Source organism: Alosa pseudoharengus, unplaced genomic scaffold (genome assembly GCF_046254945.1).
Source record: "Alosa pseudoharengus isolate Yale_2024_CS ecotype anadromous, Long Island Sound unplaced genomic scaffold, YU_APseudo_1.1 YU_APseudo_1.1_scf_22, whole genome shotgun sequence".
NCBI classification, from domain to species: domain Eukaryota; kingdom Metazoa; phylum Chordata; class Actinopteri; order Clupeiformes; family Clupeidae; genus Alosa; species Alosa pseudoharengus.
In genome coordinates this window covers 16,969,222-16,988,185 of record NW_027468680.1, presented here as the reverse complement: position 1 = coordinate 16,988,185, position 18,964 = coordinate 16,969,222, and the positions used below count along the sequence as shown (strand labels likewise).

The window sequence follows — 18,964 nt, the reverse complement described above, 5'->3', positions numbered from 1 at the left end:
GTACAATAATAACATTCTTACTGACTCAAACCAAACACTTGTTGATCTATCAGCACCAAACACCAATCAGATTAGTCTGATAACTTTAATTTTTTAAAGTTAAAGTAAAATTTAAATTTAAGTCTGGTTTTACCAGCCTAATCAATGTGAACTTTCTCACATGAAATTACACTAATTACCACAGTCAGTCATGGCTTTGTTTATGCATACTTGAAACATGCGGAGGCTAAATAGATAGATACTTTGTTGATCCCCAAGGGTATATTCAAGGTCTCAGTAGCACATCACACACAACATGCACTTACAGCAGAAATGGTAAATATAAGTATAAACATATAACCAAACTCCACTATACAATAGAGACAGTAGAAGATAAGAAAAACTAACTAAACTAAATATACTACAGTCGTATGCAAAAGTTTGGGCACCCCTTACGAAAACCACTGCATCAGTTTGTCACTTGCTGAGCTTTTGAAGCAGCAACTTCATTTTAACATATGTTATACGTTATGGTAACAGAAACATCTCAGTAGTGAAATAACTTATTGGTCCAACAGAAACATATTTATGTGCATTTAAAGAAAAATAGTCATGTGCATAAATTTGGGCACCCCTAAGAAATAATTCCATTAATATTTAGTATTGCCTCCTCTTGCTGCAATAACGGCCTGTAGACGCCTCCTGTAGCCAAGGACAAGTCCCTTAAGTCTGGCAGGTGGTATTTTGGCCCATTCCTCCACACAAAACGCCTCCAGTTCAGTCAGGTTTCTTGGCCTCTGTGCGTGGACAGCCTTCTTCAAATACATCCATACATTTTCAATGATGTTAAGGTCTGGGGACTGGGATGGCCATTCCAGAACATTGTACCTGTGCTTCTGCATGAATTCCTTGGTTGATTTTGAACGGTGCTTAGGATCATTGTCCTGCTGAAAGATCCAACCCCGGCGTAGCTTCAACTTTGTGACTGACTCTTGAACATTCTTGTCAAGAATCTCCTGATACTGTAATGAATTCATGTGGCCCTCAACTTTAACAAGTTTTCCAGTACCTGTGCTAGCCACACAGCCCCATAACATGATGGATCCTCCACCAAACTTTACAGTGGGCAACAAGTTCTTTTCATGGAATGCAGTGTTTTTTCCGCCATGCATACCTGTTCGTGTTATGACCAAATAACTCAATCTTGGTCTCATCTGACCACAGTATTTTGTTCCAAAATGCTTCTGGCTTGTCCAGATGTGCTTTTGCATACCTCATGCGACTCTTCTTGTGACGAACACTCAGGAAAGGCTTTTTGCGCATCACCCTTTCAATTAGCTCTTCCTGGTACAAAGTACGCTGGATTGTGGAACGGTGAACAACTACACCATCAGCAGCCAGATGTTGTTGTAGTTCTCTGGACTATTTTAACCATCCTTCACCTGTGCCTTTCCCCTATTTTTCTCGGCCTACCACATCTTTTCTTCACACGGACTGTTCCTGTGGCCTTCCATTTCACAACTACATTTCTGACTGTGGAGACAGACAGTCTAAACCTGTCAGATTTTTTGTACCCTTCTCCTAATTCATAATGTTGGATTATCTTAGCTTTCAGGTCAGTGGAGAGTTGTTTTGAGGTCCCCATGTTGCCACTCTCTAAGAAAGAACATAGGACAAGCACAGCCAGCTATTACCTATGTTAAATAGCCTTTTTCATGATTAGTTCCACCTGTCTTTGTAATTGAAGGTCTAACGAGCTAATCAAAGCAGTTTTGTGCTGCAACCTGTCAGCTATAAATCCTTACAGGTCTTGAAATGAATGCTATTAAAAGGGTGCTCAAACTTTTGCACATCCCATTTTTTGCATTTTATTTTATTATAATAAAACTATGTAATGCTACTCTAAGAATTTTGGTCTGGAAAACACTCAAACGTCTACATCTTTGTAGGAAAACAAATATTGTTGCTGTGATCTTCTATTATAAAGGAAGAGCAAATTGTCATGAAATCTCAGAGGGGTGCCCAAACTTTTGCATACGACTGTATATAATTTATTTATTTTTAAAAATACACAGTGTGCTTGAGGGTGATCAAGCATGAGACGCTTGCAGTGAGGGCCGGGACTGGCCTGTAGTTCTGTGTGCATGGTGAGGTGCTCAAGAGAGTGAGTGTCATGGTGAAGGTGCAAAAAGTAGTCCAACAGTAGTCCTGTAGTTCTGTGTGCATGGTAAGGTGCTCAAGATATATAAAATACATTTCCTACAAACGTTACTTTAGTCAGCCCAGGGCCGTGGCATTTGCCTGCAAGTTTTCAGTGTCCTCAGTCTGATTGTGGACATTTGTAGAACCCAGTGATAGGACAGCGGCAGAAAGAAAGGTGACATTTCTGAGTTGGGCGGGGGATGGCCGCACGCAGTGCCACTGCCCAACGACTGGAGAGTATCTGAGGGGTGCTCAGGGGCGCCTGCCATTTAAAGTCACTGCCTCTCGTCAGGAATGTGCGTCCTCTGCGCAGTGAGGCTAGGCGCTCTCTGAGTGCACTTTATTTTTAACACTTTGGGTGGGACGAACGCCGTGCTGATGGGAATGACCGTTGTGCGCGGCGACCCTCCATGTTCCAGTCCCTGTCCCATACCCTCCTTACCTTACTCCCACCGTACGGATACACGGCCGTGACTCAACTCTAGCCAACTCTTAATGGAATTATAATTGGCTTGTTCGATCAAAGGAGGGTCAAAAAGAAGACTTGAAGAAAAGGAGCACAGTAGGTGATCGTTAGGCTACCCGTTCATTTTGCAGGTAAGCGCACTGGTGTTGACACTTTTGAGTCATGGAAAGTTAGGTTTTGGTAAATCCTCGGCAAACAATTGCATTAGGCTAATGGAAATCAGTTTATTGACATTAAATGCAACCACTTGTGGAAAATATAATACTTAAACTTGGTCTCTTTTGTTTATGAATTTTAGAAATTAGACTTATCTAAACTATAAACTCTTCTAGATCCATGTTTTTGGGGGAGCCTTTATAGTGACCTCGCATAGGTTTCAGTTTCAAGTTTTCAAGAATACATTTTAAAAGCACTCACTGACTACCACCTGTTGCACTACCGAGGAACAACAGTCAGTGGCCGCCGTCAGTCAAAGTCGGTGAAGAGAGTGGTTTATCTACTTTCCACACGTTTTGTGGTATCATCAAACATTTTCGCAGTAATATAGACTTCAGCCGAAAAACAAGGCATACATTTCTGACTGTACCTGTTGACCCCCTGTTGAGCTCATGGTTCATTTGAATGTTTGACATTGGTGTGTGTGTGTGTGTGTGTGTGTGTGTGTGTGTGTGTGTTTGTATAGGCTGCAGGGTGTTGTATGTTGTGCTTCTGTCATTGGTAAAATGATTTCAGTATGAAGATCCTGCTGCTGAAGATACTATGCACAGACAAATAGCTCTTAGCTAAAAATAAACACATTGTCAAGACAATCTCTCTTTTCTCTTTCCACTCCCTTCTCCCTCACACAGACACACTCTCATGCACAGATACCAACAACACTCTCATGTTTTACCAACACTGTCGATCTGCTCCTCTTTCTAAGACCAGAATAAACAATAGCAGCTTCATACTTTCATTGAAAGAATAACAGCTGTCTACTGTCTGTTCTCTACTATAACAATGAAATTAGGTGAGCTGTCCACACCTTATAAGGTAAAGTGCTGGTGTGTGTTACTAGTGGATATCTTCATGAGACTATACTGCAGGGAATCACTTTAAATTTGCACCAGAAATAATTTAGTAACGATCTGCTCTCGGTTTCCGGGCCATTCCCTGTGAGCTCTTATAGTATCCATTCCCATAAGTGTGTCAATATGTCATGTGAAGTAGGACTGGAAGGCTCTTGTTATAGAATTTGTATTTGCATTTGATCAGTAGAGGGCATCTCGCTGTGTCAAACAGCCTAACCACTATTTTGTTTAGGTTGAATTGACAATTGATGAGTATTCTGACTAGTAGACAGAAGGTCACTCTCAGGTCTTTGAGGTCACCATGATTATGGAATGTGTAGAATCAAAACAGTTGACTGCTCTGAATTTTTTTTTATTGAAGAGAGAATTAACATTCACCAAGATAAAATGAAATGGGGACTGTCTTTGTTGTGTCCTTGGGATTTTCTAGTGAACCGTTGTTGGTGTTAAGCAAACCAATGACTTTGGGGCATCCCCATAAATACTTGTGTAGCGTTTGGAACCACTAGGCTAACCAAAAAATCTTAGCTCAGTGCCCATGCTAAATGCCCTTTGTGCCACCATTATAGCCCTTCCAGCTGTTCTCACAGCAGCACGCACACTTGGCACGCTCTTACTAGGGGGTCACAAGTTCTGGACACACCCTCCTCCAGTTTCAACGTCTCTTCTTTGTACACTTGAAATACCCCCCACCCCACCCCCTCACTTGGCCTCCCGCTTCCTAGATAGTGATGGTGGTACAGCCAGAGGTTATGTCTAGCAGAGAACCTCAACTGGAGCTTAGCATAAAGATGGATGTGGGTAATGATGATGATGTTCATGATGGCATTAATGTTATTAGTCACAAAAATAGCAGTCTGGATAATAGAGGTAAAGAAACAGCTACATTAGATGGCAGTTAGATTAGAAAATTATTAGGAAAAATAAGAAAAATAATAACGATAATAACAATGATTCTGAGAAACGCTGCTGTGCAGGTTGTTTTAGTGTTCTTTTTGAAAACTTCACTTCATCATGTTTCACTGTGTTTTAAAAGACAAGTGTATAGGTGCATGTAGTGGCCCCCCTTTCATGTGGACTTTGCAAAGTGATTTTTTCATGCTTTTCTGTGCTGTAACCATGACGGCGGGTCATTGTTTGGTGTTTACCTGAGAGCTGCCGACTGTGCACAGGGTGAAGTGCTTGTTGTTGTCTTTCTGTTCAGCAAGCGGCCTGAATAGGGCCCTACTAAATGTGTGAATCCCCCCCCCCCCCTTTATACAGCAGATGCAAAATGTTGCACAAAGTAGCTTAGTAGCTTGTGTGTGTGTGTATGAGAGAGAGAGAGAGAGAGAGAGAGAGAGAGAGAGAGAGAGAGAGAGAGAGAGAGAGAGAGAGAGAGAGGTTTACAGTTCAGAGTGTAAAAAGTGGTGGTGGGCCAGGTTGTGTCTGTGATGATAAGGGGATTCCCGCTGGTTTGCGTCAGGGTGGAGCATCACGCAATGATAACATCCCGCTCTGCGCTCAACTGATACAGTGACAGAGAAAAAAAAGAGAGGGAGAATGAAAGAGAGACTTGTCACTGCTGGTGGGTACCCCTTTCTGGGAACCCCCTTCCCTCTGAGTCTCCCCTCCAATCCCCTCCTTTCCTAATCTCTACAAAGCCAGAGGTTGATTATGCAAAGTTAAGACAAAGTAATCATTCTGACATGAGCATCTGCCTGTGCAACATTATGTAAGCAAGGATCCCTGAATTGCATGTACTTTCAAAAAGGTGAACTTAATCGAAGAACCAGAACATTCACAATGAATACTTTATAAACCATCAATGTACGGATGATCATAAATAGGGCATTTAAAAGCAACGTTGGTCTCAAAAGGGGCCACATCAATGTTGTTTGTTGTTCACTTTTATAAAAGTGGGTGTGTGTCCTTATGTAAATCCATGCTTGGTTGTCCCTGTCAGACGTAGTCATGCTCAGACTGAATGCGGCATAGACTTGAATCAAATTGGTCTGACACCCTCCATTAGGGAACACAGAGTGTTCATGGTTGTTTGCGGGTTGGGGGGAGGGGGATTACGCGTAACATTCGTCATAAGCAGCTACACTTTGGGGTTGCCCTGCCCCTGTGTAGAATGATAAGAGCCTCTCTGCCTCTCTGAGATAGAGCTATCTAACCTTCTGCCACCATTGCACACTCTCTCTCTCTCTCTCACACACACACACACACACACACACACACCAACAGTACACGCTCACATGCGTGCATTTTGACATCCACATGGAGGGGGGCAGTTGTAGAATGTGACTGGCTTAAAATGTCCGCCTCCTAACAGATATAGCATTAGAGGTGTGTTTGTAGAGGTTACGGTATTGTGAAATATTTATTTGAATGAATGTATTAGGGGATTTGGGTAGATGATTGACATGATCTTTTATCAATTTGCCTTCGCTGAGAGAATGACATCAATTAAGACAGCTGTTTTGACAGGAGTTATAAATAGCTGTCAGATGTGTCCCCCTTGTTAACTAAGTAATTGTTTTCTTACTTTTAATCAATATGCGTGATATGTAAATAAAATCCATAAACATTCCATAAACATTCTGCTACAGGTAGAGAACATACAGAGAAGAAATTATATTTTTCACCAGATTTCCAAAATTCTCCACTTTTTGGAACTGAAAACCCTTGACCTTTTGTTAACATTCTGTTATTGATTCTCTGGCCAAGAATGTCCACCTTGTTATTGATTTAAAGTTCATTATTCCTCTCCAGACACCTGGTGCTAGTGTCCCTGTTCTTCACCCATCCCCCGCCTGACCACCACTGACATTCACCTCCGCCTCTCACTGGCTCTCCGAGGTAGCCATGACGTCCACCACGGACTTCGACAACGTTGAGATCGCACAACAGTACAGCCGTATCAACACACGCTTCGAACTGTTTGACGAGGAGCTCGACAATGACAACAGCTCAGCCCGTCTCTTCGAGCGCTCCCGCATCAAAGCCCTCGCAGGTAAATTGTGTGAAGTCAGTCTATTTATCTAAATACATTAAATGCATTAAATTGCTCATCACCATGAAGAAGAATCTTCTGTAGGTGCGGATGTGAGTAGGTTTTAGGTGAATAGTATTTTTCAGAATATACATGATGTTACAGCATTTTAGATATTTCAGAGCACTTTTCATAGACATTGTAGAACTGTCTCTACATTTCAGTGGTTTCCTGTGGGGTAATATAGTGACAGCCTTTGGCATTGAACTTCTATTTCTCTTTTTGGAATAGAAAGTCTTTCTGGCATACAAGCATAGAGAAAGCAGTGATTCTCCAATGAGTATCCATGCTGTGTAAATGGCCTGTACTGTATGACTGAATGAATGAGCAATGTGGATGACAGAGCGCCTAGTGCCAGTAGTCCTCTCTGGTCCACACGCTTGCAGGATTCAGTCATGAAAATCCATGTGTCCTGCTCTGGTCTAACACACTCCATGCACTCTCACTCTCCTACACACACACACCTACACACACAGATACACTTACATGAACGCACACAACCACCCGAAGACTGACAGCTGACACCCCTGCTACCAGTTATGCACCACCACCCTTTAGAGGGCTAGGATCATTCCCACATAACCAGAATGCCTTTCACTGACTGACCTGGACAGCTGCCCTTCCCGACAGGCCCCCCATAGCATAGATCCCTGGGATGTCTAGCCAAGTGGGTAACCTCGGTGCACACCTGTGTTCCTGTGTATGTGGCTATGTGTTTGTGTGATTGTTGGAGGTGGAAGCGCTGGGATGGGTGATTGGTTGGTTGGGGTGTTTTAAATAGCCATTGTCTTCTGGACAGATGCATTATGGGTAGAGAGATTTACATAGAGGTGATGGGTTCTGAAGCAGTATTCATCATGTGCTGTTTGGAATTGCACAAAAACCTTTGATGCTAACCTTAAGAAAAAAAATACTTTGTATATTTGTAAGTAATAACACAGCAACAATAAAGCAACTAAACAACCTTTATGTTTGTATTTGTGAGCACATAAGCAGCACAGACAGCGTTCCTCTTAATATGGTCTGTCTGTAAGAGGAAGATGAGTGGTTGTACACTGTATCATTTCACTCTGTGATGCTACTGTCATTTAGCTGCAATAAAAAAAAACACAGACGCAGGGAGAAAGAGAGAGAGTGAGAGAGAGTGAGAGCTCTGCTGGGCTGATGTGTTGATGCTCCTGTAATCTAATCAGAAAGATTAGGTAGAGGGAGGAGTGTGTTTTTTTGTGTGTATGCTTGTGTGAGTGCATGTCTCTAAGAGTGCATACGTTTGTGAGATTGTGTGTGTGTGCGTGTGTGTGAGAGAGGGAAACATAACTTTCCCATCATTGCTGATTTATTGCTAGCAAAGATCTGTTGGGAGAGACAGGCTTGCATGTCCTCACACATACAGCACAGAACAATAAAAGTCATCAACACACTCATTGCTCATACTATAACATAAACCTTATACAGTATACTCTCACACATACAAATACAGACAGACACACACACACACACACACACACACACACACGCACATGAACACACTTAGCTACCTACCTCTGTTCATTTGTGAGTCAGCAAGCTCGCTCTTCCCCCCTTTATAACGTCACGCCTATTAGGGGCGCCTTGTCAGACGCACTGTTGTGTGCGGAGTGGAGCGGAGCAGCATCTGCTATGCATGGCTGGGGTGCAGGAGGACCACTCTGAATCGTGTGCAGCATCTCAGCCCTAAGTGAAGAGAGAGCGAGAGAGAGAGAGAGAATATAGCTTGCGATATAGAGGCAGGAAAGAGAGGAAGAAAGGAGGAAAGAGAGCAACAGAGAGAGACAGGATAGGGAATACAAAGGAGAGAGACGGAGAGAGAGAAGAGGGAGGAGAGACGGAGAGAGGAAGAAAGAGAGGGGGGGAGCAGTGGGAGAGAGCAGAGGGGAACGTGCATCCCGGAGCCGTGTAGCGCTCTGTCTCTCTCTCTCTCTTTCTCTCTCTCTTGCTCCCTCCTTCGCTCCAGCTGTAGTGAGCTCTAGCTCCAGCGTGAGCCGGCAGGATGAGCAGCCCGTGTTTGCTGCGTGCCACCCCCGTCAGCCAGCCACGACTCAGGGAGGTCAAGATCAGCCTCAAGAGCAGCAAGGACACCAGTAGCAGCAGCAGCGTCGCCGTCCGGAACAGCCCCCCCACGTCTCTGGGCATCCAGGCCGGCCGGGCTTATGCACCCGCCAAGGAAGCCTCGATGCGGGCCACGGGCGTCTCGGGCAGCGGCAGCCGGAGCAGGAGCACCCCGCCGGTCCACCGGGCGCACCAGCACCAGGGGAGACGCGGGGTTCGTCCAGGCGGCGGTAGCGGAGGAGGAGGAGGGTACCCCAGAGTGGAGCCCGAGTACCTGCCGGAGAGGAACGGGACGACCATGCTGGCCGTGCCCACGAGCAACGGTGCCCCCGTGGGACTCGTGCTCTCGCCCATCTCGTCTACGTCGTCCTCGTCTTCCTCGTACACCCACAGAGCCCGGCACCACCCGTCGCCCTCGCGGGGCAGCCGCTGTGCCTCCTCCACCTCCTCCTCGTCCTCCCACAGCATGAGGCGTGCGCGCTGGCTCAGCTACAGCGCCTCCAACATCTACTTCAACTCTGTGCTGGACGGAAGGTTCCGGCAGCTGCAAGGTACAGGGCTGGGGTGGGGGGGGGGGGGGGGGGCAGGGGGGTACCGGAAGGCTGGAGGCTGTGGATTCTCATGGAGCCCTAAGGACATGAAGGATTAAGAGACAGAAAGAGAGAGAGAGAAACAGAATGAGAGAGAAGGAGTTTTTGAAAGGGTACAGCTGTGCAGTTACAGTATCTCTTGGGGATATTGACAGACAGAGAGACAGACAGACAGATAAATTGATATTGAGCTTAAAACTTGGCTTTTGAGCTTTTACATAGTTATCCCACATGTCTGTTGAGTTGGCTGTGGACATCTGTGTTGGTGAAAAGGAGTGTGAGAGTCAGTGTGTGTACTTTTGTGTGTGTATGTGTGTGGTGTGTGGGGGGGGGGTGTATTAGTTGGACATGTCGTGCCTACCTCTGTAGCGGTCGCTTTTCCTCTTATTTAATGTGTTGCTTTTATTTATATATTTCTCCTGAAAGCAGTGGCTGTGTCCCAATTGTTCGCAGAGTTTCCTCTGAATAATTAATGGCACAAACTGAAAAAGGTTTGTGTCGTGGGTTTTTCCTTCTTCTGAGTGCCATTCAGAGGAACCCAACGCTGGCCTCTGTATTTTATCCATTTCTTTACTTATTGATGAGGAGAGCGGACGAAATTAATGGTACAAGTTTTATTCTGTTATTCTCATTTTCTCTTGTCTCTCAAAATTTGACGTGCAGTTTGTCACACATAAATAAACAGGCGTTATAAGAAAAACTGTATGAAAGAAAAAAGAGAAAGTGATTTGGGGAAGGTTCTAGACAGTTTTCTTTAGGTTGTGAGGTTCTTAGGTGACCAGATGAAGACAAATATAACTTATAGAAGAAAAGTTGTAGGCCTTTATAACATCTTACTAAACCATGTTCCATTAACCATTTTCTCCTTAGAGAAACATCACCATTGTTCACCCTTGAACCTCCAAACAGGCCTTTCAGCTGTCTAGGCCCGTGAGTGATCAGTACATGTCTTGACTAACATTAATTTAGCTCCAGAAGTAGGTTAGCCTTCAGGCTAACAGTTTTCAGACTCTCATTATCGCTCTTGTTTAAGCTAGTTTGTCTGTCACTGTGCATCTGTGTGTGTCAGAGAACTCCTGCCAGGGACTTGGCAGATCAGCATGGCATTAGAACAGGGGGTGGGGTGAGCAGAGAGAGAGAGAGAGAGAGAGAGAGAGAGAGAGAGAGAGGAATGGCACCATGGAAAAATGTTTGAGAGGTGTGTGTGTGTGTCTGTTTGTGATGTGTAAGGCGTAGCCCATATATACAGTGTTACTGTCACAATCACCTGATACAGTTAGAATGCTGACATTTCAGCTCCCCTCAGTGGGCTGGAGCTGGTTGATGTTTATAGAAAGTCAAGTGTATCCTTTCAATAATGCTTTAATCTTTTATATAGGCATTAAATCAGCCATTTGTAGGTGTAAACATGTGGCCCTTCGGTGTCCACAGCAAAGCGCCCAAGTCTGGATTTAGTCTTTTAATTAAATTTGTTTTTCAAAGTCATCAGCTGTTAAAAGCCTCATGTTGTAACACATTACCTGTTACATTTTTATAGTTTTATATGTGATCTCAGGGTTGTGTTTACTGTTTTTACTTTGAGTGTCAGGCAAGTATTATAAGTATCTATTCACTCTGTCCTTGTTTGTGCCTTAAGGTTGTGTGTGAGTGTTGAGTTTATGACAAGGGAATGAGCTTCTGGGTACTGTAATAGCCAACAGCACCAGCTGCTTGCCAACAACTCAAAACAATTAGATGCCCCAGGTCCCTTCCTGGTCAAGCTAAAACTAACATCAGTAGGATGTTGACTTAAGCCACTCAAAAATGTCCGTAATGACATCCAAGTGACCTTGTTTGTTTGTTTGTTTGTTTCAATTGGTTTTATTTAAAAAATACTCAGCAAAGAAATGGTCCTACATCTTTTTTTATATAGCTGTGAAGCCACGAAGGAATTCTCTACCTCCCAGCTCAGTTGCTTCATGTAATTATCTATTCATAGCTCAGAACCTGACAGTTTTCCCAGCCTTAGATGATGTTATATTGTTTCAGACTCCAGTTGTCAGGTCTGCTTTCAGACTGAAATGAAATGAATGGTTTTCCAAGCTATCAGATGTTTAGCGAGAGCCTGTGTGTAGACACTGGAAGCTGAAGAGTGGTGGTCCCAGACTGAAATGCTGCGTTAGTCTTCTTCTCTAGTCTTTTCTAGACATATCCTGGCAGGTATGCCACCAAAAAACATATCAGTTACCACTGAAATGTAATATGTATGTCTCATGTAAGGCAGATTCCATATGTTAGTTTTTTTTTAAAACCATACAAATGCTATGGGGAGAATCAGTGAGATCCTATAATGTAGGACAGCTGTATTGCATCCCCCCTAGTATCCCATACGTTCTGTTTGGCCTATCAGTGCCATATGAATGGCTAATGGGCATCTCAGGCAGCAGGTCATGTCTCGTCATGTAGGGATGTGCCTGCTCCCCACCCCAGCAGGCACATGGAGCTTATTCATCCCCCTGCCCCAGCATGTGACTGTGAGCTGGCTTGTCGTTTTACCCAAGCTGCCACCCCCCAACCCCCTACCCCTCTTGTGCTGCTCTTGTAAACGCTAGCTAGCATGTAGCCACCAGCGCCTCTCGGTCACCCTCTGCTTCTGGCACCCCATGCCGCGTGCCATGACTAAGACCAGCTGCAGGCAAGCCAGGCAGACTAGTGGCGGTAAGACACTGGATGTAGGGACAGAGAGGGGAGGAGAGGGGCTGGGGGCAGAGGAGTGAACAGGCCGCGTGCCGTACAGGGAAAATCCATCAGCATGAATAATTGAGGCGGCTGTCGGCGGAGTGGAAAGCGCGTGAAGGGGAGATCAGTGCGGGCCAGGCATGTGAAACAGAGAGAGAGTTTAGTCGGGCCGGTCCTGCCATACACAGAGCTGCTATGTGTGCATACTGTGTGTGTGTGTGTGTGTGTGTGTGTCTGTGTGTGTGTGTGTGTGTGTGTGTGTGTGTGTGTGTGTGTGTGTGTGTGTGTGTGTGTGTGTGTGTGTGTGTGTGTGTGTGTATGTGTGTTCTCTTGGGATCACTCCTTGGCAATGGTCAGGACTAGTAAGACACCAGTGTTAAACGTAGTGAGATCTTAGGGAGTAGCACTTCAAGTTCAGTTGCGTGATCATCATCTGCACATTGGCCAGACAGTGACAGTGCAAGACATCCCCACCTTCTAGGAGATCTGTCGGCAGCAAACAACAGAAAAAGTTACACACAAACACAGACCTAATCAGCTAGAAAATCCAGATATCCAAGAAAAGTTATTTTCAACATAGACAACATAGACATAAAAAGTTACAGTCATGGAGTAGTATACCACAAAAATGCATAGACATTACAGTAATTTCCTGTGTATTAGCCACATTGTGTATAAGCCGCAGGACAGTGATGTAGCCTATGCAAGTTAAAAGAAACAAAACCATATTAATACCATATTAACTGCCCCGTGTATTAACCTCATAGCTGAAGAAATTTTGCAAAATCAATGTATAAGCCGCAGGTAATTGTTAGGAAATTACGGTACACAGTGTCTTTTAATCTATTTTGGATTTCTGTTGGTTCAGTCTAGTAATGCAATGAATGGTTCCGCAACATCTGAAACAACCTGAATGTGAGATGTGGGACATTGACACTGAGCAGTTGTGATTTCACAGCAAAGCAAAATATGACAGGAGATAACACTGGCCCGGGGACAGCAAAAGAAAACATGGCTGTTCTCTGCTGTAGCAAGATGAACAACGGCCTACCTCATTTCCTTATTGTGCTGATGTGTGTGCACTTATTGTGTCAACCCAACTGGGGACTGTAATGTTGTTACACAACGATGAAGTAGGTCATGAAACTGTAAGTTAGTATTGAATAAAACATATTATTTGCTGTGGTATCTGTGCATGTGTCGATGTCCATGTGCGTCCTTATACAGTTAATGTATACCTTTATTTTATACACTTTATGTATTTCTTTGCTAGATGAACTTGATGTGAGCTGTAGTGACATGTTTCGGCTTGACTAGCTTTTCCTTTGGTGCGGCCCTCACCCCTGTGTCATTTACATGCGCTTCAACATGATTTGCATGCTTTAACTTTTATGATTTTTTCATTCGCCGGCGATCGTCATGGCTTAGAGAGGTTTCGCGTGCTGTAGTTGTTCTTCAATCCCACGGTAGGAACAGGACAAAGCATGATTTATTCAGGGACCCTAAGTTCCTTCTGGTGACATGAAACCCAGGTTCCTGCTGATGAGACCAGGCATGCCAGGGCTAGGTTTTGGAGCACAAAGGACAGCGTTTGCTGGTAAAGAGAGATGTTACACAAGTTTACAGGGGGAAAGGGGATAGTGAATTAGAACTCTCCACGGGGAAGCTTGCAACAGCTTCAAATGGACCTCTCTCTTTCTTTCTCTAACTCTCCCTCTTTCCCCGTGCTTTCCCATGCCTTCAATCTTCCACTGTAGTGCCCAATGTATTTTCATTTCCTCCCTTCTACCTCTATCCCTCGCTCCTGTGCTCTGTCTTTCACACACTTCCCTTCTCTCACTCTCTCCTCCACTCTCTCTCTCTCTCTTTCCTGCCCCCTGATGCCTGAATCATTTATAGTGGCAGTCATTAAGCATGCAGTATTTTGCACTCCTTTTTTGGGGGGGACAAGGGATAAACATGGCTCAGTCTACCATAAGAATGAAGTCAAGGAGAAACACACACAAGCCTACTAGAAACAACACACACACTTTCACTCACCCACACTTGTGCACACACACGGTTTAAAAACCTCACAAAGCACTTCAGACATGGAGCTAACATGTGCAATCATATTTGTGGACACATTCAAGCACACTCATATACAGTACTCACCCTTACCGACACACACAGAGAAACAGTTTGAAAACTTAACAAACATGGTGCCTATGTAAGCACTTTAGACATGGAGCTAACCATGTGCAACCATATTTGTGGACACACACACACACACACACACACACACACACACACACACACACACACACACACACTCATGTACCCATACACATGCACAGAGACACAGTTTAAAACCATTACAAACACGGAGCCTAAGTGAGCACTTCAGACATGGAGCTATATTTGTACAATCAGATTTGTGGACACACACACACACATACAACACACTTGTATACCCCCCCCCCCCCCCCCCACACACACACACAAGACAGACTCAGTTTAAAAAACTGCAAACATAGTGCCTGCATAAGCATTTCAGACATGGAGCTAATGTGTACAATCAGATTTATGTACACACACAGACGTTCAAACATACACATAAACACACACACACACACACACTCACACACACACACACACACACACACACACACACACAAATACATGCGCCAAGATCACCCTTACACTGATGACGGTGTGCTGTATTGAGTGTGACAGGTCTGTTTTTGTAGTGGGGTTGAGACAGGGCAGAGGGGTGGGGCGCAGCAGCCATCTTTATATAGCAGCCTCCCTCCCTCCCTCCCTCCCTCCCTCCCTCCCTGCTAATCTCCCTCCACTGTCTTCAGTCACTGGAAGGAGATGTAGCCTAGTGCATGTTTGGTTTACTGTACAAACACTTGACGACAAAAATAATGTAGACACACAAACTTTTTTTACCGGTGGGACATTTCCATCAAGTTCTACTTCACAGTTCAGTAATGGCTTTTCAGTGGCATTTGATATATCTGCTTGTGCTGTACATATTCTTGTGCTGTATGGCTATAGCTATAAGTTATGAAATACCTGACCTAAAGAAAAGAGCAGGGAAATGGTACACTGATGTGTTGTATTGTTTTGCTGTGCTGCACTGTGGATGCCCAGGAGACAGTTATCTGCATGTAATCCAAAGTGTCCCAATAGCATTGTTTCTGATTTGACACACTTTTCCATCCGCTTTGGTGTGTCTGTGGATATATTTGTTTGTTTATGTCTTGACTCTCGGATGAGAGAGAGAGAGAGAGTTTGTGTGTGTGTTTGTGTGTGTGTGTGTGTGTGTGTGTGTGTGTGTGTGTGTGTGTGTGTGTGTGTGTGTGTGTGTGTGTGTGTGTGTGTGTGTGTGTGTGTGTGTGTGTGTGTGAGTTTGTGTGTGTGTTTGTGTGTGTGTTTATGGCTCTGAAGGTTGTTTTGTGTGTGTCTTGTAGATGAGCGTGAGGCAGTGCAGAAGAAGACCTTCACTAAGTGGGTGAACTCCATCTTGGCCAGGGTGTCCTGCCGAATCTCAGACCTCTACTTGGACCTCAGGGATGGACGCATGCTCATCAAACTACTGGAGGTCCTCTCGGGAGAACGCCTGGTGAGTTAGTGTGTGTACAGTAAGTGTGTGCATTTGCACTAAGATACAGTGCCTTTTCTCTCTAATGCCCTCTCTCTCTTATGCCCTTTTCCCTCCCTATAGGTTGTTTTTTTCCCCTTCAATTTAATTCAGTTGTATTTATATTGCACCAAGAAAATAATGTCAGTATGGTTTAAAGACGGAATGGTAAACCTAGTTTCTCTGTGTGTGTGTGTGTGTGTGTGTGTGTGTGTGTGTGTGTGTGTACAGCCCAAGCCCACCAAGGGCCGGATGCGTATCCACTGTCTGGAGAATGTGGACAAGGCGCTCCAGTTCCTCCGAGAGCAGCGGGTTCACCTGGAGAACATGGGCTCACACGACATCGTCGACGGCAACCACCGTCTCATCCTGGGCCTCATCTGGACCATCATCCTCCGCTTCCAGGTCAGTAGCCCACCTGTAGGCCTGTTACACAAACATTAGCACATACCTATGTGTTATACTTGCAGTAGCACAGTAAAGTAGTAGTATTAGCTGTAGTAGCCTACTGTATGTGGTAAACTAGTAATAACACCAGTAATGCTGGGTGTGATATATTAGTATAGTATCGATAGTAACCTAAATTCCTAAGTAGCCTACCTAATTACACTTGTAGTATCCTATGTGTAGCAACCAACCGTCCTATACTAGCAGCAGCTAATGTGCAATTGTAGCAGCTATATAATGACTAAAACAATCAGAAACTAATTTATTTTACACAGCACAGTACACTCCTAGTCTTCAAATGTACAGAATATGCAGATATACAGAATATTTATCTGGAGTTCCTCTATAACACCACATGTGATGTACAGTAAAACTGGATACCATTGCTTTCAAAACTGAGCCTCAGTTTTATTGCAAATTAGGCTGCCAGACTCTAAATCTTCATGAAATGTATAAACTCTTGGTACCCAGATGCAGGTGATTTTTTTTAAATCACTGTCACTTATATCAGATGAATGCCAGAACACTGTCTTTAAAGTTTCACATGTGATATGTTCAGTGTTTTGCATTGTGTTCTTCTGTGTACTATTGTGTGAATCTGAACTATGTCTTTTATGTTGACTTTCCTGACGACGGTGGGAAACAGCGAGTATTTATTTTTAATCTTTTTGATTTGACAGCCTTAGGTATTTTTAGCTGCGCTAGTTCAAACAATATGGTCTCTTGCATTATTCAGTCCCTCCAAATAGGAAAGGCAAGGGAGGCAGTTGACTGCTCTTTTTCTCCTCCTCATATCCCGTCCAGCAAGTGATGTACAAACTACAGACAGAAAGAAAAATAAAAGAAATTCAATAGAAAGAGAGGAGTTCTAAATATAGCTTTCAATGTCTCCGAGTCCCCCCAGAGATGATCTCACTGTGTGATTCACATGCTCTAATTAAAGGGTGAACGTGTGGGAAACTAACAGCCTTGGATAATTAGCAGGGTTATTAATTGGGTAAATGTTTTTGTGGAGAGACACGCTAATGAGTGACTCAGTGGTCTCACTCCAACTTCAACAGGCCTAGGAACTAAAACAGTTACACTTAAACCCTCCCCCACCAATACATGGCTTTTTAATCACAGGCAGTTTTGTGAGTTCTTACTCTTTTGCTTCTATTTATAGTTCTAAACTACATATCGATTTACACATACTTCATTAGTGCCTTATATTCATGGTGGGCTTGCTATGATGACATTGTTACACATTGTTGCATTGGTATTCTACCTTTCAGCCAGACTATAGAAACACTACAGTAAAGGAAGACACCACTAGTGGCCAACTAACTTAATGCCAGAAATGAAAAAAAAAAAATCAATTCCAGTTCAGTATGGCTCTTGTGGCAGTAGAGACTCTTGCTGGCTCTTTGTTTGACACAACCCTCCATAGTCTTCAGGTCCGAGTTGTGACAGGAGACGCAATGCAATGCAGTGTTTTGATTTGTCCTCTCATTTTGTTTATGTTTGCCGGCATGCACAGATCCAGGACATCATCGTGGAGACGGGCCAGGCCGACCAGAGAGAGACGTACTCGGCCAAGGACGCGCTGCTCCTGTGGTGCCAGATGAAGACGGCTGGGTAGGGAGGGACCACCGGACCGGATCAATAGACACTGATCAGCTCTCACACACAGGCTATTACACTAACACACACAACAGTCTCACATCACACACATACACGCACACACACACACACACACACACACACACACACACACACACACACACACACACACACACACACACACACACACACAGTCTATTACACTGACAATCTCACATAGACTGACCTTGCTCAGTGTCACTCATGATGTGATTCAACCACCCTGACTCAGACAGAGACACAGAGAAATGATCATCCTAATGTTATTAAAGAAATGTGCATTAGCAAATTAAATATGCATGCAAAGTAATATCAATGTTGTGTAAACATAATAACAATTACATTATTTTGGTTTTCCAAGCTCACAGATGCTCCCTTTTTTCTTTCAGGTACCCGAATGTGAATATCACCAACTTCACCACCAGCTGGAAGGATGGTATGGCCTTCAATGCCCTCATTCACAAGCACAGGTGCGTATTGCGTCATTGCAAGAAGAAAAGACATCATCTAAGCCTTAGATTCTGAGACAAACAGTCCAGTCTACATCTTACTCACTCACTTCCTCTCTCTCTCCCTCTTTCTCTTCTCACTCTCTTTCTCTCTCTCTTTCTCTCACTCTCTTTCTCTCTCTCCCTCCTCACTCTCTTTCTCTCCCTCCTCTCTCTCTTTCTCTCCTCTTTCCTTCCTCACTCTCTCTCTTTCTCTCTCACTCTTTCTCTCTCTCCTTCGCTCCCTTCTCACTCTCTTTCTCTCTCTTTCTCTTCGCTCTCTTTATCTCTGTACAGGCCAGACCTGGTGGACTATGTGAAGCTGCAGAAGTCCAACCCCACACACAACCTCCAGCATGCCTTCAATGTAGCCGAGCAGAAGCTGGGTGTCACCAAACTCCTGGACCCCGAAGGCAAGTCACCCTCTCTCTTACCAATATTCCTCCACTCTGGAACTTATTTTTTTACAACGTCTATTTAATTCGCCTGGACTTTGTGTAATGCACGTTTATAATACTTGCATGTTTGTGAAATACACACTTGACACATTCATGGAATTCCTGTACCTCCAATGTTTTTGTATCTGCTACATATTGCACATCACTGTGTT

At 44.1% G+C, this 18,964-nt stretch overlaps 1 protein-coding gene across 4 annotated transcripts in view; it reads left to right on the top strand.

Moving 5' to 3' along the window:
* Window positions 1-2,445: 2,445 nt before the first annotated feature.
* The window catches only part of sptb (spectrin, beta, erythrocytic), a 37,140-nt gene continuing 20,621 nt past the window's right edge, over window positions 2,446-18,964 (top strand). For 2 of the 4 annotated variants that reach the window (XM_076300798.1, XM_076300797.1), the window contains exons 1-6: window positions 8,743-9,393; window positions 15,609-15,760; window positions 16,010-16,183; window positions 17,745-17,842; window positions 18,256-18,336; window positions 18,652-18,767. In XM_076300798.1, the coding sequence (XP_076156913.1) occupies window positions 8,784-9,393; window positions 15,609-15,760; window positions 16,010-16,183; window positions 17,745-17,842; window positions 18,256-18,336; window positions 18,652-18,767 (1,231 nt within the window). In that variant the 5' untranslated portion in view covers window positions 8,743-8,783. Of the gene's footprint in view, window positions 2,779-6,474; window positions 6,716-8,742; window positions 9,394-15,608; window positions 15,761-16,009; window positions 16,184-17,744; window positions 17,843-18,255; window positions 18,337-18,651; window positions 18,768-18,964 lie in introns of those variants that run through there. The other 2 variants (XM_076300799.1, XM_076300801.1) reach the window with 2 other exon arrangements.